General features: G+C 44.7%; 1 protein-coding gene across 2 annotated transcripts in view; it reads right to left on the minus strand.

Moving 5' to 3' along the window:
• The window catches only part of LOC132824369 (potassium voltage-gated channel subfamily KQT member 1), a 707,684-nt gene extending 695,527 nt beyond the window's left edge, over positions 1 to 12,157 (minus strand). The window contains exons 1-2 of one of the 2 annotated variants that reach the window (XM_060838761.1): positions 11,822 to 12,157; positions 10,168 to 10,601 (exon numbers count right to left, since the gene is read on the minus strand). In XM_060838761.1, the coding sequence (XP_060694744.1) occupies positions 10,168 to 10,538 (371 nt within the window). In that variant the 5' untranslated portion in view covers positions 10,539 to 10,601; positions 11,822 to 12,157. Of the gene's footprint in view, positions 1 to 10,167; positions 10,602 to 11,364; positions 11,418 to 11,821 lie in introns of those variants that run through there. The other variant, XM_060838762.1, reaches the window with a different exon arrangement.
• Between the last annotated feature and the right edge of the window lie 10,524 nt (positions 12,158 to 22,681).

Raw genomic sequence — 22,681 nt, forward strand, 5'->3', positions numbered from 1 at the left:
AGGTACCTGATCAGTTCTGTCAGAGGCTGAGAGACACATTTCCTTGTTTTCTGTTGTTTCGCGTTCCAGTTGCTCCAGCTTGCAGTCATTTCTCTTATTTAGCAGATCGCATGCTCTGGGTACGAGGGCTGCCATTCCCCAACGGCTGCTCTTCAACATTGAACTGGTGAAGCCCATTCGAGTCAATCAATGAGATTGGTCAACTCTTTTGTTTTGTTCCCCCTTGAGGCAGAGCTCACCACCTTGACCTGACACAGTAACCCTCACCACCCAACCCCACCCCCGTGCTCCCTTACCCCCGCCCCAGCAAAACTACAAAGTCAGCACCTGGCATACCTGGGATTACACACAGCCACTAACAGCAGATTAAAGACACAAATCAAACTTTACAGGGATGATTTAACTGCCTCTTGGCTTCTAGTTAGGACACATTAGCAAGGTATACTCCTCAGAGAAAGTGGTGGAGGCTGGTACAATTACAACATTTAAAAGGCATCTGGATGGGAACATGAATAGGAAGGGTTGAGAGGGATATGGACCAAATGCTGGCAAATGGGACAAGATTGGATTAGGATATCTGGTCGGCATGGACGAGTTGGAACAAAGGGTGTGTTTCCATGTTGTACTTCTGTATGATTCTAATCTCCGGTATCCTTTGAGTGGGCAGAGAGATGTTGCTGACGATGTAAAAAGACTTGCAATAAAAACAGAAAGTGCTGGGAAACTTAGCAGGTCTGGCCAGATCTGTGGAGGGAGAATCAACATTAACATTTGATATCCAATGTATTTCATATCTTCCTTTTTTGGAGTGATTGAGTGCTCCTGCTGTATTGTATGAAAAACAGCACAGCAAGCTCCCACCAGCAGTGATGTGCTAATCATTGGATAATATTTTTCATGATGCTGGATTGGTTGTGACACCTGGTTTATTCCCCTGTTCCTCTTCCAGTCAGTGTCTTGGGAGCTTTCAGGTTCATCTGAGAGAGCAAACGGAACAGGTTTCACATCCCCATGGCATCACCCAACTCAGTACTGTGCTGGAGTGTCAGACAAGATTATTGTGCTCCAGAAGTTAAAGAGAGAGAGTTAAATGCTCAGCTGTCAGGCTCAGTGTTATAGACTGAGCCAACTGAAAGCAATCTGTGTTGGTGACAATTGGATTGCGTTGAGTGTGACAGCTCTTACAGCCAAACACCAAGTCAAAATGCACCAGAAAGACAAAGAAGTACTCAATGAATGACAGGACATGAGGAAGCTCAGAGGAACGGAGGGATCTTGGGGTGCCTGTCCACAGATCCCTGAAAGTGATAGGACAGGTCAAGAAGGTATGTAGGATGCTTACTCTTAACAGTTGAAGTCAGAAGTCACACAACACCAGTGACTTCACCTGATGAAGGCACAGGGCCCTGAAAGCTTATGATTTCGAACAAACCTGTTGGACTATCACCTGGTGTCACGTGACTTCTGACTTTGTCTGCACCAGTCCAACACCAGCACCTCCATACTATGGCTTTATCAGTTGAGACATAGATAAAGTCATAGAGATGTGCAGCATGGAAACAGGCCCTTCGGTCCAACCCATCCATGCCAACCAGATATCCCAACCCAATCTAGTCCCACCTGCCAGCACCCGGCCCATACCCCTCCAAACCCTTCCTATTCATATACCCATCAAATGCCTCTTGAATGTTGGCATTGTACCAGCCTCCACCACTTCCTCTGGTAGCTCATTCCATACACATACCACACTCTGTGTGAAAAAGTTGCCACGTAGGTCTCTTTTATATCTTTCCCCTCTCACCCTAAACCTATTCCCTCTAGTTCTGGACTCCCCGACCCCAGGGAAAGGCTTTGCCTATTTACCCTCTCCATGCCCCTCATTATTTTGTAAACCTCTATAAGGTCACCCTTCAGCCTCCAATACTCCAGGGCAAACAGCCTCAGCCTGTTAAACCTCTCCCCATAGCTCAAATCCCCCAACCCTGACAACATATTTATAAATTTTTTTTGAACCCTTTCAAGTTTCACAACAACTTTCCGATAGGAAGAACACCAGAATTGCATGCATATTCCAACAGTGGCCTAACCAATGTCCTGTACAGCCACAACATGACCTCCCAACTCCTGTACTCAATACTCTGACCAATAAAGGAAAGCATACCAAACGCCTTCTTCACTATCCTATCTATCTGCGACTCCACTGTCAAGGAGCTATGAATCTGCACTCCAAGGTCTCTTTGTTCAGCAATACTCCCAAAGACCTTACCTTTAAGTGTATAAGTCCTGCTATGATTTGCTTTCCCAAAATGCAGCACATCGCATTTATCTGAATTAAACTCCATCTGCCACTTCTCAGCCCATTGGCCCATCTGGTCAAGATCCTATTGTAGTCTGAGGTAACCCTCTTCACTGACCACTACACCTCCAATTTTGGTGTCATCTGCAAACTTACTAACTGTACCTCTTATGCTCACATCTAAATCATTTATGTAAATGACAAAAAGTAGAGGACCCAGCATCGATCCTTGTGGCACTCCACTGGTCGCAAGGCTCCAGTCTGAAAAACAACCCTCCACCATCACCCTCTGTCTTCTACCTTTGAGCCAGTACTGTATCCAAATGGCTAGTTCTCCCTGTATTCCGTGAGATCTAACCTTGCTAATCAGTCTCCCATGGGGAAACTTGTCGAACGCCTTACTGAAGTCCATATAGATCACATCTACTGCTCTGCCCTCATCAATCCTCTTTGTTACTTACTCAAAAAACTCAATCAAGTTTGTGAGACATGATTTCCCATGTACAAAGCCATGTTGACTATCCCTAATTAGTCCTTGCCTTTCCAAATACATATACATCCTGTCCCTCAGGATTCCCTCCAACAACTTGCCCACGACCGACGTCAGGCTTGCTGGTCTATAATTCCCAGGCTTGTCCTTACCGCCCTTCTTAAACAGTGGCACCATGTTAGCCAACCTCCAGTCTTCTGGCACCTCACCTGTGACTATTGATGATACAAATATCTCAGCAAGAGGCCCAGCAATCACTTCTCTAGCTTCCCACAGATTTCTAGGGTACACCTGATCAGGTCCTGGGGATTTATCTACCTTTACCCATTTCAAGACATCCAGCACTTCCTCCTCTGTAATATGGACATTTTGCAAGATGTCACCATCTATTTTCCTATAGTTTGTATCTTCCAAATCCTTTTCCACAGTAAATACTGATGCAAAATGCTCATTTAGTATCTCCCCTATTTTCTGAAGCCCCACATAAAGGCTGCCTTGCTGATCTTTGAGGGGCCCTATTCTCTCCCTAGTTACCCTTTTGTTATAGAGTGATAGAGTCATAGGGATGTACAGCATGGAAACAGACCCTTTGTCCTGAATGTATTTGTAAAAACTCTTTGGATTCTCCTTAATTCTATTTGCCAAAGCTACCTCATGTCCCCTTTTTGCCCTCCTGATTTCCCTCTTAAATATACTCCTACTTCCTTTATACTTTTCTTAGGATTCACTCGATCTATCCTGTCTATATCTGACAAATGCTTCCTTCTTTTTCTGAACCAAACCCTCAATTTTTTTAGTTACCCAGCATTTCCTATACCTACCGGCCTTTCCTTTCACCCTAACAGGAATATACTTTCTCTGGATTCTCGTTATCTCATTTCTGAAGGCTTCCCATTTTCTAGCCATCCCTTTACCTGCAAATATCTGCCCTCAATCAGCTTTTGAAAGTTCTTGCCTAATACCGTCAAAATTGGCCTTTCTCCAATTTAGAACTTCAACTTTTAGATCTGGTCTATCCTTTTCCACATTATTTTAAATCTAATAGGATTATGGTCGCTGGCCCCAAAGTGCTCCCCCACTGACACCTCACCTGCCCTGCCTTATTTCCCAAGAGTAAGTCAGGTTTTGCACCTTCTCTAGTAGGTACATTCGCATATTGCATCAGAAAATTGTCTTGTACACACTTAACAAATTCCTCTCCATCTAAACCTTTAACACTATGGCAGTCCTAGTCTATGTCTGGAAAATTAAAATCCCCTACCATGACCACTCTATTTTTCTTACAGATAGCTGAGATCTCCTTACATTTTTGTTTCTCAATTTCCCTCTGACTATTAGGGGGTCTATAATACAATCCTAATAAAGTGGTCATCCCTTTCTTATTCCTCAGTTCCATCCAAATAACTTCCCTGAATGTATTTCTGGAAATATCCTCCCTCAGCACAGCTGTAATGCTATCCCTTATCAAAAATGCTGCTCCCCCTCCTCTCTTGCCTCCCTTTCTATCCTTCCTGTAGCATTTGTATCCTGGAACATTAAGCTGTCTGTCCTGCTCATCCCTGAGCCATGTTTCTGTAATTGCTATAATATCCCAGTCCCGTGTTTCTAACCATGCCCTGAGTTCATCTGCCTTCACTGTTTGGCCCCTTGCATTGAAATAAAGCAGTTTAATTTATTAGTCCTACCTTGTCCCTGCCTGCCCTGACTGTTTGACTCGCTTCTATTCTCAACTGTACCAGTCTCAGATTGATCTCTTTCCTCACTATTTCCCAGGGTCCCACCCCCACTCCCCCACCATCACCACCTTACTAATTTAAATCCTCCTAAGCAGCTCTAGCAAATTTCCCTGCCAGTATATTAGTCCCCTTCCAATTTAGGTGCAATCTGTCCTTCTTGTACAGGTCACTTCTACCCCAAAGGAGATTCCAATGATCCAAAAATGTGAATCCTTCTCCCATACACCAGCTCCTCAGCCATGCACTCATCTGCTCTATCCTCCTATTCCTGCCCTCACTAGCTCGTAGCACTGGGAGTAATCCAGATATTACTGGAGGACCTCCTTTTTAAATTTCTGCCTAACTCTCTGTAATCTCCCTTCAGAATCTCAACTTTTTCCCTTCCAGTGTCGTTGGTTCCAATGTGGACAATGACCTCTTGTTGGCCCCTCTCCCCCGTGAGAACATTCTGCACCCTCTCTGAGACATCCTTGATCCTGGCACCAGGGAAACAACACACCATTCTGCTTTTTCTCTGCTGGCCACAGAAACGTCTGTCTGTACCTCTGACTACAGAATCCCCTAACACAATTGATCTCTTGGAAGCCGACGTCCTCCTCGTTGCATTAGAGCCAGAATCTGTAGCAAAAACTTGGCTGTTGGTGCTACGTTCCCCTGAGAATCCATCACCCCCTACATTTTCCAAAACAGCATACCTGTTTGAAATGGGTATATCCACAAAAGACTCCTGCACTAACTGCCTACCTCTCCTCCTTTCCTGGAGTTAACCCATCCATGTGGCTGTATCTGAGACTTCCCCCCTTCCTATAACTGCCATCCATCACATACTGTTGTTGTTGCAAATTCCTCGTCACCTCTATCTGTCTCTCCAACCAATTCATTTGACCTGATAAGATTCACACCATCAGCATTTATGGCAGATATAATCTGCAGATGATAAAAGCCGGGGGATTAGGTGGAACTATACAGAACTTTGATTGGCAATAGCAGTGCAGTTCTGATTTCCACACGATAGGAAGGTTTTATCTGCACTAGTGAAGAGATTTACCAGGATGTTGCCTGGGTGAAGCATTTCAGCTATGAAGAGAGGCTGAATATGCTCAGAGCAGAGAAAGTTGAGGGGGGTCCTGATACAGGTGTATATGTTTATGATAGGAAACAGCTATTCCCCTTAGTTGAATGGTCAAGAAGATAGGGATTACGTTTCTAAAGTGAAAGTCAGGAGGTTTTGAGGAGAGTTGAGAAAATTGTTTTGCAACCAAATGATGGTGGGTATCCAGAACGCGCTGCCTGGAATGGTAGTTGAGTTGGAAACCTAACCCTATCACAACCTTTAAAAAGGACTTGAAGTGTCATAACATTCAAGATTCTGAGCCGAGTGTGGGAAAATGGGACGAATGTAGCTAGCAGTGTACTTTTTGTGCTGCAAACTTGATGGGCTGCAGGGCCTCTTCTGTACTGTATGATTCTATGACTTTATAAAGTCTCACAATGCTTTGGCTGATGGACATAGAATTTGGAGGTTTATTCAAGAATCTGGAATCACTACCATCAGTGACAAAGAAATTCTGTGTTTGCCAGCATATTCCAGGTTTGACCTTGATCAAAATACTTAATCCCAGCCAATTGCTCAAATATATATTTCTAATCAAAGGCATAATGATATATTGAAAGTACTGATTGGCACATTGTCATATTCATAAAGGCTGTCTGTCGTGGGTTTCTTTGAAATAGGTTTTGTTTTTAAAAATAGCACCACACAATGCACCCTGTTTGTGATAGTACTGGAACCTGAAAGGGGAAAGATTTCCTTTGTACACTTTGAGACAATAAATTTGTTTTTAACTATCAAAGGTGTGATGCCAACAGATAAAGTGAGATGTTACTGTTTGAAGGATGGCATAGAGAATATAGCTTAGCTCTCGCTTTCTTCGCAACTTTCTGCTGGTATGGGGGGTCTCTTACATAACAGGTACACATGCATCAGAGGCATTTGTGTTGTTGGCAGGTGTTACCCTGGGCAGTGACAAGTAATGAGAAAGACTGAGCTGTCTCCAATAATTTAAATTGAAGATGGAATTGTAGCACAATATCACACTAATACTGGATTTCAGTTTATTGCATGATATGAGGAGTAATGGAGACTGAATCATATTTCTGAGTTTGTGGGCATGGTATGCATACACACATATAAAACACAATTGCTTTGAAGTTTTCAAAGTCAAGGCTTTTATAATGCAGAGTTGTTAAAGAGTTAATGGGCAGATTGGAATGGCACTAATGGATCAGACTGAGTGCACAATATTGAATAGATTTACAGCACAGATTGAGCACATTCAGTCTAACAGGTATATACTGGCATTTATGTTCCATAAGAGCTCCAGTCAAACTAATTAATTCAATTAAATTAGGAAGAAATCACACTCCTTTTCCCCTCATAACCAACTCTAACTTCCCCTTACACATTATCCAAGCAAGCATCTCTATGTCTAGAAAGGTGCATACTATTCTGGGTAACACAGAGGTCCTGGTTCCTTGAACAAGCTGTCAAAATCATTTTGCAGACTGTAGCATCACTAATACTTTGAATAGGTATCAAAGCGTAGTTTGATTGTTGGTTTAAAGGGCAGATCCACACTCCACAATCAGAATCTCTTCACATTGGTCTCATGGTGGCTGTGATGGGGTGGGGGTGGGGGGAAAGGTGATAAACTGCCACCAACCACCTCTTGGAGTGTCTTTGCAAACCAGATCTGGAAAGAATTGCAAGGCTGGATCTTGTCATATTTTGGCAAAGTGTCAAGTTTCGTCAAGTTTTCGTGGATGCTTTCTCTCTCCATTACACTTGACATGTTTTATCGTGCCATTTTAGTAAACTTGCCTCATTATCCATCTACCATGCCCCTTTGGTGCTAATTTTCATTTGATACCAACCTGACTCCATCACTATTGTTATCTTAGGAGAGCCTAGATATCCAGGGATATCCTGGGCTCCATGATGCTGGTGCCTTCTTTAAAAAGCCATTGTGCACCCAGACAAGCACTGCCAGTCTGGAACTGTGAACGGTTCTTGGCATTTATTTCAGGCATGAAGAGAAGGGGGAAGTGGTGCCCATTGTGAGGGCAGGGACCTGTTGGATGGAATCCTGCACAGGAGGGAAGTTCGGATATTGTCGGCTATCTTTGCCGATAGCTGAAGGCTGCCTCCATGATTTGACTGAGGACCATTGACAGCTTTCTGGCTTGTGTCAGAACTAAAGAACAAGGAAATATAGAAATCCTGTCATGCTGGCTGGGGGCATGAAGCGCAAAGGGGCACAGTGAGGCAAGTCAGGGATGCTGTGGACATCCAGATAAGGCTCATAGTGAGTGGGCACTGACAGAGCAAGTGAGCAGCCCTGAGATGCCAGTCTATGGGCTGGGTACCTGTCTCTACATAAAATGTCCTTCCTGCAATATTTTAATGAGAGGTGCCAGGCCATGGTGAGGTGCAGCACTGTAAATGCATCTGTAATGTACCATGATAATGTGGGGTGGCAGGCACAGATCAGATGCCAGTGTCCATAGATGAGGGGTGTGTGTGGCTGATGGGCATGGAGAGAGCCTGGAAAAGCTGTTGCCAAGAGTCCAGGAGGAGGTCCTGGAGGAACAAGCACATCCGACTTTCATGTCAGTAATTGTCCACATGCCATTTCCACGGAGTTGCACATTCATAAGGGGAGATTTGCAGCTCATGAAGCCGAGCAATAAAGCGCCTTCGTAGACAACTCGCCGCCTACCAGTGAGAACCTCATCTCCATGCATGGAAATTCCGGCATTGAGACAGTACTGACATGGCCCATTGAGACAGTACGGACATGGCCCGATGTCTCACGCGTATTCTCTCAGATTTCTCACCACAGCCCACATCATTCAGGCCCCTCTCGGATTCCGTCTTTTTGTCAAGTTTCATCTCCAGAATCTCTGTAAGGCAGGGTTCTGGATCCTGCCCAGGAGCGCACAGGAGCTGGAATCAATGCAAGACCCTTAAGCTGCGTATCTCTCAGAATATGTCCAAATAACCATGTAATTATAGATGTCAGGAACGATAAATTAACTAAATTGCTGACTCCTTATACGCTTGACCCGAAATGTACCTTCACAAATGTTATGAATAAAGCATATTTTCAGAAAGTTTTGCTTGAACTGTTCCCTGGATGAGCTGGTGACTGTCTTGTATATGTGCCGCCTAATTTTGCATTCTCCATGAATTGGGGAAAAGAAAGTTCTCCCACGCCGACTCAGAATGCGACAGACCCTTACAGACCTCCCGGATGGTAATCCTTTCTTGATATTACCTTTCTAACACAAAAAAAACGGTGCTATATACATCTTAACATGCAACGCAAGAAATGAAACTTCAAACATATAGTCCATGTCTCAGTATTGAGTCTGCTTTGACAATATCTTTCCGACAAAGGGTGTCGCTTTTCTCAGTACCAGAACCGATGCTCCGGAATTGATGAGATGTGGAGTGACCCTGAACAAAGTACGCTCCCTACAACATGAGTGGTCAACTTGAAACCACATTAACTCGCACAGACAGGTGCACCGTTATTTCTGTCAATCGCCGGCTATACTTAGGCAATTTGAGCAAACTTCTGCTCAACATTTTCAATTTGCCACATAACCACCCGCCCCTCCACTCCTCCCCGTGTCCCTTTCGACTCTGCCCATCAAGATGAAATCACCTAGAAAAATAATAAAATCACCCAGATTAAAACTATGGGAAACAGAAAAAGAATTCTGTCCATAACAACCTCGCTACGAATTGAAATGATCCGAGAGAGCAGATCCATTATGGATTTTCAGAAAGGGGGGTGATTGATATTGGACTGAAAACAATTGGATGGTTCTGTTTAGGGGGAAGCAGTTCAGCAGGAATCTGAAACGAGCCGTTTTCTGGAAGCGGACACCGTCACGTCTGTAAACTTATTGGAGTGGATTTCAATTTAATAAACGGATTCCCCGCTAAAATCATCATGAAAGTACAGCCCGTGTTTCTAAGGTGCTCTGTACCATTGAACATATCTTAGCATATATTTCAGAACACAAAATAAAACTAACGAATTCTGCTTATTCTGTAAAGCTGAGCCGATTCAAGCCAGTTCATAAACGGTTTGCTCCTGGCACCACCATTCCCAGGACAACACATCGACTCCTGACCCCATCCCAAACCAATTCTGGGATACGCGCCTCTCGCTATTTAAAGGTTCACTTGAGTCTGCCAATAAATCATGGTTCAATTTCTCAACCTCTCCCGGCTTTAACCTCAAATCATGTTCGGAAATTTCTGAGAGAGCCAATTTCAAACAGTGCTACCTCAACACGGCCCAGAAAACAGACCGACCGCTTGTTGTGTTGTTTTGCTTCAGAAAGTGTTCGAGCGCAAACAAGATTTAAACAATCCTCCTTTCTACCACCCACAACTCCAAAACAGATGTCACAACAAAGCCAAATAAAAACTCGCCGCTCTAAACATAGACCGGGTCCAAATCGAATGCTGGGAGAGTCCCATACCGATATTTTACAGCAGAGGGGTCTTAAAAGCAGAGCAGAGAAACATTATATGGCATTTCTGAAAGACAATGGGAAACTGTACTTACACTGTGAAGTGGTAGATAAAACATTTCCAGCCGGTTGGACGTTCTAAGAAGTTGTAAGTTCTCCCCTGAATGTTGACTTTGGAAAAGAGGGGCTTGCGGCCGCTGTAAGAGGACATGTGGGCAGGCAAGGACACAGCTTTCGGGGGAATGTCAGGGTTAATGATCACCTCCGGCTGGCTGTCGGCGGCTTGGATCGGCGGGTTATTGTGGGTAGCCCCCTCGGGACTGTTGCTTCTCTGCAAGGGCAGCGGGACCGGCTCATACTGCGCGCTGGCCGCGTTCTCAGACATCTCCAGCATGGTCGATATGCGGGCCGAACTGCTCTTCAGGGAACCAGAGCCACTCCATCGCGACTTGACTTCCGAGGACATGGGTGTGCGGAGGGAAACGCAAGCAGGCAGCGTTGGGGCTTCTGGTGTTCAGACCGAGCACAACTGAGAGAGGGAGAGAGAAAGGGAGAGGGACAATGAGGAGAGGGGGGACATGGGTCCAGGCAGTTTCACGGTTACCGACAAGTGAACAGTCAGGACCTCTGAAGGCTCACATCAGGGATAGAGAGAGACCAAAATGACCGCGGAGACGGAAAGGCATCAGCTCTGAGATCTCTGATCCTGTACGGAGCCTGGAGGCTAATAACACCGAGAAGGCAATGATCGGGAAGAATTAAGACGTGGACGTGATTAAAAAGAATTAAGGCAATTTTGAGAAACTGCAGATCGAGCGAGCAGGGCAGGAAGGAGCTTCTGAAGCGACAGCACAGGCACAGGTGTTTCTCAGCGATGTTGTGGGTTAGTACTGCTGCTGGGAATAAGGTGGAGTCAGCCCTGGGAGAGCACTCGTAGACTGTGGCCAAGGAAGAGATTTCAGATCAAGTGCAACACAGACACACATAACTCAAACACACACGTGGAGAGAAACGCATGCAGTCACAGACACAGAGATGTACACACAGGGAGATAAACACCGTCTCACACACAGAGAGACCCACACGGCGAGAAATGTACAGCTACATACACAGAAGGGAACACAGACGCACACAGAGAAACAGACGTAGAAACAGACACACACACATGCACACACGCTACCAAACACACACGCAGACAATGGGATTTGATCGGAGGTGTGCACTTTTCAGATCTGAATCTCACACCTCTCGGGAAGCAGCAAATTATTAGCAAAACGAAACTTAAATCTCACATTGTGTACGATTTCTGGTACCCTGCAATGGATAGGGAGGGCCATTTAGATATTTGGGCTTTTTTGGGGTTCGGGGGGCTAGGGAGGAGGGAACATTTTGAATGATGGTGAATTAAGTAACTTCGATGCACACGGGAGTGTCGTTCCTGCCACCTGAATGGCTGGGAGAGGAGCTGCTGTCGCTGTCTCAGACTGACGGTGACAGGAGTGAAAACCGTGGACAGTCTCCTCGTCAGCCTGGGACTGGGAGGGTGGAAGTGGTCAGGATGGGTCGAGAGAATCCTCTGGCCCTTTCCCTAAACCCTCCTCTCCGCGCGTGTGAAAGTTTCAGCTCCCATTTCCTCTCTCTCTCTCTCTCACTCACACACACAGTCCTCGCTGTCACACCTCCCTAAGGTTGAGGAACCCAGACAGAGAGAGAACGTCAAGAATTTTCAAACCACAAGTGAACACTTACCAAAGCAACCGCAGCCTGACTGGGTGCTGGCGATGGGGGCCGGATCAATTCCCCTCACCAACACCCCCAGTAGTCACCTCCTCCTCAACCTTCACCTCCCCTCCAAAACAAAAATAACAAGCCCTCTACTCTGTCTCAAAGCAACACGAACCCGGCGGAACCTCGTGGCTTTGCTTCATGTCTCCGATTATAATGGTACCCGGGGGAAGGCTTGAGAAACTAGAGACAGCCGTCAAAAGGAAGGGGGGAGGGGGTGTGGGGAGAGGGGAAGGACAGACACACTAGAAGGGAACCGGAGCCCGGCCAGGTAGCCCGGAGGTTCCGCAGTAAAATCCCTAGCGCGAACCAGAGCCAGGAAACCACTGTCTCTTTAAAAAGAGACCTGTCAAGAGTCTCGGAGGGCGTGCTCGCTAACACTTTACGCTCCGAGTGTGCCTTGCCCCCTTTCTCGTTCACCTGAAACAAAAACCAAAAGGGAGGCGACTTGGAAAATTCTTGCCGGTGTTATCGGAGCATCGTAAGCAGGAGGAATTCAAAACATTGTGACAAAAGGTCCATCTTGAAGCAGAGATATGCAAATGACAGCTCCTCGACAGACGGAGCTTTGTTGTGGTGTCTCTGGTGATAGATAACGTTCAGAATGCGTTTGCCAGGTCCAACACCCACCCACCCATCAGCCTACACAGGCTCCCCGGTATCTTCACTCCAGCTATCCCTCCCCTCTCCACTCTCCCTCTCGGTCCTGAAATTAGTGTGACACCACTTCCTTCTCTCAATGGGATTGTTTGCGTTTTCCCTGTCATTAACAGTGGGATTCGTGTCCCTGAAAAAGTCCAGTTGCGGAAAATCCCGTTTCCTCGGAGGCTCATTTATTACACAGAACAGGAGGAGTTCAGCTGAATCGCCGCTCCCCTCGTCTCCTTTTACCTTAAAAGCGGAATTTCAGCCAAGTACCAGCCAGCCTCATCTCCACATAGGAATGACTGCAGCTCCCTATGGATTGGGATCAGACTGTAGCTCCCATTTTAACCGGATTTCATTTAAAGCGCACAATTTTAACCTAATTCCGATTGCACTTGTCTTTTTAGACTAAACCCTTTGTAACTTCAGTGAGGCATTCAGAGTGTTGAGGACTTCAAGATTGCTGTCTGGGTCCACATCAAGTGTTAGCGGGCAGGATGGCTCACTCGCTGATCTCTCATTCATTGTGGGGGATCTTACCTTCATTGACACGAAAATAATTTAAAGAGCGCTTTTCATAAGGCTATCCGGAAGCGCTTTACAGGTAATCATTTAGTGTTGAAATGTAATTACTCTTGTTATACAGGTACGACGGAGTAGACAGCAAACCTGCTAATGACCAGGTTTTCATTGCTGGTTCAAAGATGGAAAATGGCATGGGGTGGCCGCACTGTCATTTTCAAAAATAGTTCATTTAAATCTGTTACCTGAGAGACCAGTTAGGGGCATTCATTTAATGTCTTATCTGAGAGTCAATGCGGTGCTTTGTCAGGACTGCACGGAAGTTGTGTTCCACCTTTGCAGAATGGAATGCACACAAGTCTGACTCAAAGGCCACAACTGCCAACTGGGCCAGAGCGGGCATAAACAGTGACTGTTACAGGTGGAGAACCTCTTCAGGAACGGTGGAGAATGTCACGTTTGGAAAGATTTGTCCCCAGGGTGCGGGTAACACGATAAAGCTGTCTTCACAGAGAGTATGTGGGGAGGGGGAGGGGTGGGGGGTGTAGCCCCTTCCTCAGATTACGACAATCCTTGCTAGGATGACTTCAAGGAACAGTACTGCTCAAATGTCCAATCAAAACAGGGAATGTTGGAATGTCCTGCTGAGAAAGAGACAAGAGTTAATGTTTCAGGTCAACAGTATTTGCATCAGAACTGGGAAAAGTTCGAGGTTTGACAGATTTTAAACAAGGTCAGAAGTCACACCAGAACAGGTTATAGTCCGCACAGGTTTATTTGAAATCACAAACTTTAAGCAAGTGCAGAACAGAAGGGGATGAGTGAGGTGGTGAACAAAAGGGAAGGTAAAGGGTAACAGGAAACACTGGTGAAAAGCAGATAAAAATGGTACCGCCTTGAGTGGAAAAACACATGATGAGTCTTCACCTCTTCCAGGCCTCCACTTGCTGACAATGTCCAGCACTTTCCAATTTGATTTCAGATTTCCAGCATCTGAGTATTTAAAGATCAAATATGATCTGCTGGAATGGCGCAGGCTGGAGGGGCTGAATGTTGTACTCCTGCTCCTTATATTTTCCCTTTGTTTACCCATCAAGTTTAACCTGCCTTCTGCAGTTATTTATTTTCATCTTATTTTGTCGGAATTTAAAAAGGTTGACGAAGTAACAAAGAAAATTGTGGCTCATGTCAATGTCAGGGTGATGCGAGGGGGAGCTAATTGTGATTCCATGCATTGCTGTTCTTGTCCTCAGTGGTAGACATCTGAAGATAGGCCTAATTCATGATGAAGGGCTTATGCCTAAAACGTCGATTCTCCTGCTCCCCGGATGCTGCCTGACCTGCTGTGCTTTTTTCCAGCACCACACTCTTGACTCTGATCTCCAGCATCTGCAGTCCTCACTTTCTCCGACGTCTGAAGATAGGCAATGCTGTCAAATCCGTCCCAGTGAATTGCTCATAATGAAGTAGTGGGTTTGTCACTGGGCTGGTGATCCAGAGGCCTAGGCAAATGTTTTGAAGCTCAAATCCGATGGAAGTATCTTTTAACTAATTTCAATGAAGTAAAATGCTCCTGGTGTGGTAGGCGTGAAGTGATTGTTGATAAAACCCAATCTGGGTCAATATGAGAATCAGCCTGTTCTGTTTTGAGCTGAGAATCAGCTCAGCTCTGTTTTGATTCTGAGGGAGGAACACTACCACTGCAGCAGATGAGCCAAGTTAGTTCACTAACATCCTCTAGGGAAGGAAATCTGCCAATCTTGTGGTGTGATTCCAAATCCACAGTAACATCAGACAGTTAACTGCCCTTTGAACGCACCTTGCAACCCAATAAATTCAAGGGTAATTAGAAATGGGACAGTAAATACCGACCTTGCCAATGATGCCTCTATCCTATGGGGAAAGAAGATAACAACCAAATTATTTTTCTCCTGGATGGCATTGAGAGTCTTCTGTGTTGTCTCACAACATCCCCCTCCCCCAACATACCCCCTAAAGAGCAAACATGCTCTTGGTTTGATAAGAAAAGCTGCAGGGATCAGGTGAGGCATTTCCCAGAATCTGTCGACTCCTTTAGATGTCAAGTTGATCTGCCAATTGTGACCACCTCTCTCCTCCGCACCAAGGTGTTGAAGATGTGACCTCAGTAACGGTGGTACTGTGGAGGCTGACTGCACAGCCTGGGGCCATCCCTTGTGCAAGATGGTTATTGCCTCGTCCTTATGTGATGCTGATTTCAGCTGTTCCTTTGTCTACTGAAGCATCAGCGTTGTCTAGCTCCTGTTGAGGTGGGAGCCTGCATTATCAGCAGCGTTGCGAATGGGACATAAATCCTGAGTAATTCTCGGTGAGCAGACTGGCCCCCCCCCCCACAACCCACCCTCCCATCCTGGCACTTTCCCCTGCCACCGCAGGAACTGTAAAACCTGCACCCGCACCTCTTCCCTAACCTCTATCCAAGGCCCTAAAAGAGCCTTCCACATCCATCAAAGTTTTACCTGCACATCCACTAATATCATTTATTGTATCCGTTGCTCCCGATGCGGTCTCCTCTACATTGGGGAGACTGGGCGCCTCCTAGCAGAGCGCTCTAGGGAACATCTCCAGGACACCTGCACCAATCAACCACACCGCCCCGTGACCCAACATTTCAACTCCCCCTCCCACTCTGCTGAGGACATGGAGGTCCTGGGCCTCCTTCACCGTCAGACACCTGGAGGAAGAATGTCTCATCTTTCGCCTCGGAACACTTCAACCCCAGGGCATCAATGTGGACTTCAACAGTTTCCTCATTTCCCCTTCCCCCACCTCACCCTAGTTCCAAACTTCCAGCTCAGCACTGTCCCCATGACTTGTCCAGACTTGTCTTACCTGCCTATCTCCTTTTCCACCTATCCACTCCACCCTCTCCTCCCTGACCCATCACCTTCATCCCCTTCCCCACTCACCCATTGTACTCAATGCTACTTTCTCCCCACCCTCCTCTAGCTTATCTCTCCATGCTTCAGGCTCTCTGCCTTTATTCCTGATGAGGGCCTTTTGCCTGAAACGTCGATTTCGCTGCTCTTTGGATGCTGCCTGAACTGCTGTGCTCTTCCAGCACCACTAATCCAGAATCCAGTTAAAAAAAAAGGCAGTGCTGAGGAAGCATCCTTCAGGGACTCCTGCAGTGTTACCATGACTGGCCAGCCACATTTGTTGACTGTATGAGTCCACACGATGAAAAGACATGGGGGGGTAGAGGTGGACCATCAAAAATAAATGAACCACCCTTTTCCTTTAATTCACTCGGAAATTTATTTAAAGTTGTAAAACACACTGGACAATATTTATGGGAAATGTAATTTACAAATTATCTCCAACATCTGCCAGTCTGTTTCAATGAGATAGAAAAAAATGCAGCAAAGACGAAAATGTGGGGAGTATCATATGCACAGAGTGTGGGGCTCACCAAAACATAAATGCGCTGAGTCACCTGATGAAGGAGCAGCGCTCTGAAAGCTAGTGCTTCCAAATAAACCTGTTGGACTATAACCTGGTGTTGTGTATTTTTTTTTCGTTTTAAATAAAAGCAAGCCACCCCCTGGGTCCACTGTTTTTCAAGGTGGTCTTACCGTTTTACTTTTCCAAATTCCCTTTACAAACTGTAATGTAAATCTAAAAGTGTCAAGATGCAGCGGGTAACGGGGTTTGCCGGAAACCCTGTGCTGACACATTTTTGAAAGGTGCTGGGGTAGGATCCAATGTAATTGGAAAGGGCGCCTCTGGATAGCACTTGAGGCTGACTGCTCCAAGCGGCACTATCTCTGGCTCTGCACGATCACGGAACACTCGTCTAGCTTGCAAAAGCCTTGCCACTGAGCAAATGACCTGAAATCGTGACAGAGCAATTAGTTCGCATTTTATCTCCATCACTGCAAACGAAAAAAAAGGGGGTTAAGAAGGAGACTCCGGTCAGTTGTGAATTTTATGAAGACACGCTCCAGCTTCAGTGTGTCGGTGTTTTGGTACTTAATGGTTCAGACCCCCCAGATGTCCCCCCACGGAACAAGCAGGTGGCATCACTGAATGGGAGGGCACAAGAGGTATTGAAGGATCCTGAAAATAGTAGTTATATGAAATAAATCTCATTGATATTGACAAACTACTAACTGTAGCCAGCTTGCAAAGGGAGTAATGGATCGTTCTGCAAGAGAAATAACCAGGATTCGAGACACAGAGTTATACAGCATGGAAACAGACCCATGGGTCCGACTCATTGACACCCACCGGATATCTTAAGTTTATCTAGTCCCAGTTGCCAGCACTTGGCCCATATCCCTCTAAACCCTTCCTATTCATGTACCCATCCAGACGCCGTTTAAATGTTGTAATTGTACCAGCCTCCACCACTTCCTCTGGCAGCTGGTTCCATTCATGCACCACCCTCTGCATGAAAAAGGGTGCCCCTCAGGTCCTTTTTAAATCTTCCCTCTCTCACTTTAAAACTATGCCATCTAGTATTGGACTCCCCCACCCTGGGGAAAAAAAAGACCTCCGCTGTTCATCCTATCTATGCCCTTTGTGATTTTATAAACGTCTATAAAGTCACCCCTCAGCCTCCAATGCTCCTGGAAAATAGCCCCATTCTATTCAGTCTCTCCTTATAACTCAAACCCTCTAGTCCCTGCAACATCTTTGTTTAATTTTTCTGCATCCTCTCACATTTAGCAACTTCTTTCCTATAGAGGAGCAACCAGAACTGTACACATGATTTGGAGGTGCCGGTGTTAGACTGGGGTGTACAAAGTTAAAAATCACAACACCAGCTTATATTCCAATAGGTTTATTCGGAAGCACTAATTTTCAGAATGCTGCTCTTTCATCAGGTCATGGTCAACCACCTGATGAAGGAGCAGCGCCTCAAAAGCTAGTGCTTCCAAATAAATCTTTTGAACTATAACCTGGTGTTGTGTGATTTTTAGAATTGCACACAGTACTCTAAAAGTGGCTGTATATCGTGTCCTCACCCCAAGTCCGCACATGTTCCTGCCAGCAAATTCCCTGGTTGTGGGGAAGGAGTGCCTTTTTCAAACCCAAAGATACTGAGAACATGCGTATTGCCTCTCTGGCTAAGGTGAGAAGAAGCAGAATTTCAAACTGAGGACATTCCTTTTCTAAAAGCTTTAGTTTGTACCCCATTTAACTGTAGAATCAAGAAATAGGCCACTCAGACCAACATACCTGTTCCAGATCTTTGAACAAGCTATCACATTTGTCATTGTCAGTCCAATGGCTTTTCTCTTCACCTGCTTGTACAAATTCCATTTTGAAAGTTACATAGAACTTGCTTTCACCATGATTTCCAACAATACACTGCATAGTCTAAAAGTTCAGTGTGTTAGATAAGTTTTCCAATTACCCCCAGTATGTTTCACAATAATCATCAGGCATTAGATTTATCCATTAATACTTCATGGCAATCATATAAAACAAAGAACTGTAGATGCTGGAAATCTGAAACAAAAACAGGCATTTCTTGAGAAACCCAGCAGGTCTGACAGCATCTATGGAGAGAAACAGACCTTTCATCAGAACAGAATTCATCATGACAGCTTTATTTATTTGTTTTCAATTCTTGGATGAAATGTCAGATATATTTAAGATACCACGAGCACAAATTCATCCTTGTGAGTGGTGTGAATTTGAAGTCCAATCAAGATGTTGTGTATCTAGTGAATGAGCAGTGATATATTTGGGCAGAAAGACTCCGAAAAAAAACATGGAAAGGGAAATGCAGATTTTATTTGAAAAATAAAAGCATACATTCATGGATCAAAAATGGTTTCATCTTTCACTACAGTACTTATGGAGATAATGCAGTTAGAGGAATGATCAAAACAAATGCAGCTTGGAAAAATGAAAATAAAAGGACAATGGTGGGTAAATGTCTCGCACATTGAAATCTTTACCAAATAGAGTGGAATATCTCTTGAAATACTGAAGTACTTGATGTTTCCATCCTATGACTTCCAGTTAAGAGACTGATTCTTTAGGTGTGTCTGGTGAATCACTAAAATGGATGTGCAACTTCCTCCAAAGCATGTTTTCTGTCTTATTGCTAAATCTATGCACATGTTCCCCAGGGTCTTGATTTTTTTTTAATCAACAACTTACTTGAAGGAGATGTTTTTGTTGACACCACCGCCTTCTACAGAATGGCTGTCCCTTCATATGAAGAACAAACAGATCTCAAATCATGATCAGCAGACCTTATATTTGGACAGCAGGGTAAGTGAATTGTTTTCATTGCTGAGCCCCTGAAGACAGGGCCACTGTTATAAAGACTTCACCATTTTATTTAGGATAAACATCAACATGGCCTGGCTGGACTGAATGCATGTTCTTGTGCTGTAATTTCTATGTAACTTCTCACAGAATCAAATTGACTTCAGGTACAAAAGAATCAATTTTGCATGAGTAGCCTTATTGTTAATGGATGAAAACAAAGGGAAACGGTTCATTGAAAAGATGGCCAAAGACCATCGGCTCTTTAGAAACTTGTCTACACTCATTACGAGTGACTGTGTCATCATTACCAATCTTAGATAGAACTTGCTTTTGTTCCTACTTTCAATGAGTTCTGAACAGTTTGGTAAGAGCAATGTGTAATCTGTGGAGTTTGCCAAATTTGTTTCCCCGGGGTGGGGGAGCCCAGAACTAGAGGGCATAGGTTTAGGGTGAGAGGGGAAAGATAGAAAAGAGACCTAAGGGGCAACGTTTTCACGCAGAGCGTGGTACATATACGGAATGAACTGCCAGAGGATGTGGTGGAGGCTGGTACAATTGCAACATTTAAGAGGCATCTGGATGGGTATATGAATAGAAAGTGTTTGGAGGGATATGAGCCGGGCGCTGGCAGGTGAGACTTGATTGGGTTGGGATATCTGGTTGGCATGAATGGGTTGGACCGAAGGGTCTGTTTCCGTGCTGTACGTCTCTATGACTCTATGACTCTATTAATAAATGCGGGTCTGAAGAAGCTTGAAAGTTTATGTGCTTTCCCTAATGCTGTGTCTTTGCCTCTCAGTTCTCCTGATGGTATATCTTAGTGACTGAATGCCTTAGATGAAAGTTTCAGCACTTTCTTGAATGATGTTTCTTCATTTTGTCACTTACAAGCCATGAACTCCCTTGAGTGGGTAGTGATTATGATCTCTCTGGGGATGTTTTGAGGAAATCCCTAAAGCTTTTCTGCTGTCCTTCTAAGATTATCCTCTGCAACTGAATTCGGAGTAGAACAGTTACCATGGAGGCATGCTGTTTGAAGGTTGTAAACTTCATTGAAACATCCATCCTTTGTTCTTAATGCCCATGCATTCCATTGCCAAACGAAAAAGCACTACATGAAATTGCCACCGCATCCTCTGCAAGACTTTCAACCTTTGCCTGGTCTGGTAGTCCTTCACAGTACCTAACTGCATTACGATGTTGATAATGTTTAAGTTGACCTTCTTGTGTATTGGGTATCAAGGTCCTACTGCTGTCAAATCAATGGATGCTCTCTTCTCATTGTGGATTTGAGCCATGATCTGGATTAGCATTTCACAGTAGTACCATATAAATGTTCTTAAGCAAAAGGATTTTAATATTAGATCATCCTTGTCTTCTTAAGCGGATGTAAAAGTTCCCATGACACTGCGTGAAGAAGTTTTCTCAATGTTTACACCAAAAGCAGCAGAAGATAGATCATCTGATTGCATTTGATTATATGTATGCAAATTTGAGGATTGTGCAAAAACTTATAGAAGTGTGTTCAATGGTGCTTAACGTTATGAGCCAGCAAAATGAGATGAAGTAACCCCATGGGAAGCTTGGACTGACTGTGGATTGTTTACTACTGTGGCGGTCATTCTGTAAAGTGTATATGTGGCATGTAGTTAATGTTCATGTTAAGGCTTTCATGAGTGCTAGGCTGTGTCTCCTGACCTCTCGAAAAATTCACATTGTGCACACCAGAGGATCTGCACAGGCACTTTTTGTGAAATGACTTTGCCAGTAAAAAAACATAGTGGCACCCAAATAAGCACAGTAAATACGACAATGGAATGATATCACAGGCAGTACTGAGAAGCATATGGTGAATGCACATTTTGCATATGTATTCTGAGAGTATTTTGGAGGTGTTAAGCAGACATTCTCTCAATGCTATAATTTCTGTCCTTAAGCTTATCAAGTGCTGAATAGATAATGATTAGTCAATTTGAGTAAAGCTGTTTGTTAAGTAAAAGGTTTAAAACATGAAATTCTGTTGTGCAATTCCTTTATGCTGGTCACCGTGCATTCAAACATCTTTTTAAAAAGTTATTAGTCTGCATCCGGATCATAACAAAAAAGCAAGAACTTGAAGATAAACTTGGAGTGATTGTAATGATGTCAACAGAATATGAGTTCCCTAATTGGGGCTGTTAATCTGGTCCAATCGGGGAGCTTCTGCTGACTGATAAAAAAGGGACAAGTCAGAGGTACTCACACTCTGTTAACTGACTCTGAGTGAGGCAGTACTAAAGTTAAGAACTGTTCATATGTAAATAAAGGGTAATCTGGTGATGGATATCGGTCTTTGTGAAGTTACTTCAAAACTGTGACATCATCTTCCTTTACTGTTTACATACTCTTCATTGCAATAATGGCCTACTGCAGAAGAATCAGTGGATTGCATTTTCAGAGCCTTTCTCTAGTCTGGGTTTATTTCCAGAGGAGTAAGTATTTTTCAGATATTGTGTCAAAGAAGTACCTACTCAGTCATAAACATCTTCTCAGGCTATGACCCACTTTGGGTGTCAGTAAATGTCATGCGTCATGCACCAGATTACACTTGATCCATGAAGATCTTGGAAAATGTTAGTGTGGCATGGTCTCAATTATAACTTTGTGTTTAAATGCGTATATTCCCCGTGTAGCTGTAATGGCATGTAGAAAGCACACGCATTTCATATCAGTTCCAACACCAAGTGGACACGGCTGTCATCCCCTTCAGGCAAGGTGCAGTGCTATCTTATGAAGAGGTCATGTCAGCATAGACTGAAAACTTCTCTCACTTAGAGAGTGGAGACCCTTAGGTTAAACACCATCAATCAATGTGAAACACTTCTTAGCACAAACCATTTGTCCAGCCAACTGAGCTAACTGACTCCAGCCACACCCTGTGGCACGGCACGGGACGGGGCAGCACGGTGGCACAGTGGTTAGCACTGCTGCCTCACAGTACCTGAGACCCGGGTTCAATTCCCGCCTCAGGTGACTGACTGTGTGGAGTTTGCACGTTCTCCCCATGTCTGCGTGGGTTTCCCCCGGGTGCTCCGGTTTCCTCCCACAGTCCAAAGATGTGCAGGTCAGGTAAATTGGCCACGATAAATTGCCCGTAGTGTTAGGTAGGGGTAAATATAAGGGTATGGGTGGGTTGCGCTTCGGCGGGTCGGTGTGGACTTGTTGGGCCGAAGGGCCTGTTTCCACACTGTAATCTAATCTAATCTAATCTGTACCATTCATCTCACTGCAACATATGGCCACTTATGTTTAAACATGATAGTTTCACACGAAATATCCTCTCTTGTGCATCAGTTCTGTTCTTGGATCAATATGCACCTCGTTTGCTTTCAACTGTGGTGATAAACT

The sequence above is a fragment of the Hemiscyllium ocellatum genome, chromosome 18 (genome assembly GCF_020745735.1).
Source record: "Hemiscyllium ocellatum isolate sHemOce1 chromosome 18, sHemOce1.pat.X.cur, whole genome shotgun sequence".
NCBI lineage: Eukaryota > Metazoa > Chordata > Chondrichthyes > Orectolobiformes > Hemiscylliidae > Hemiscyllium > Hemiscyllium ocellatum.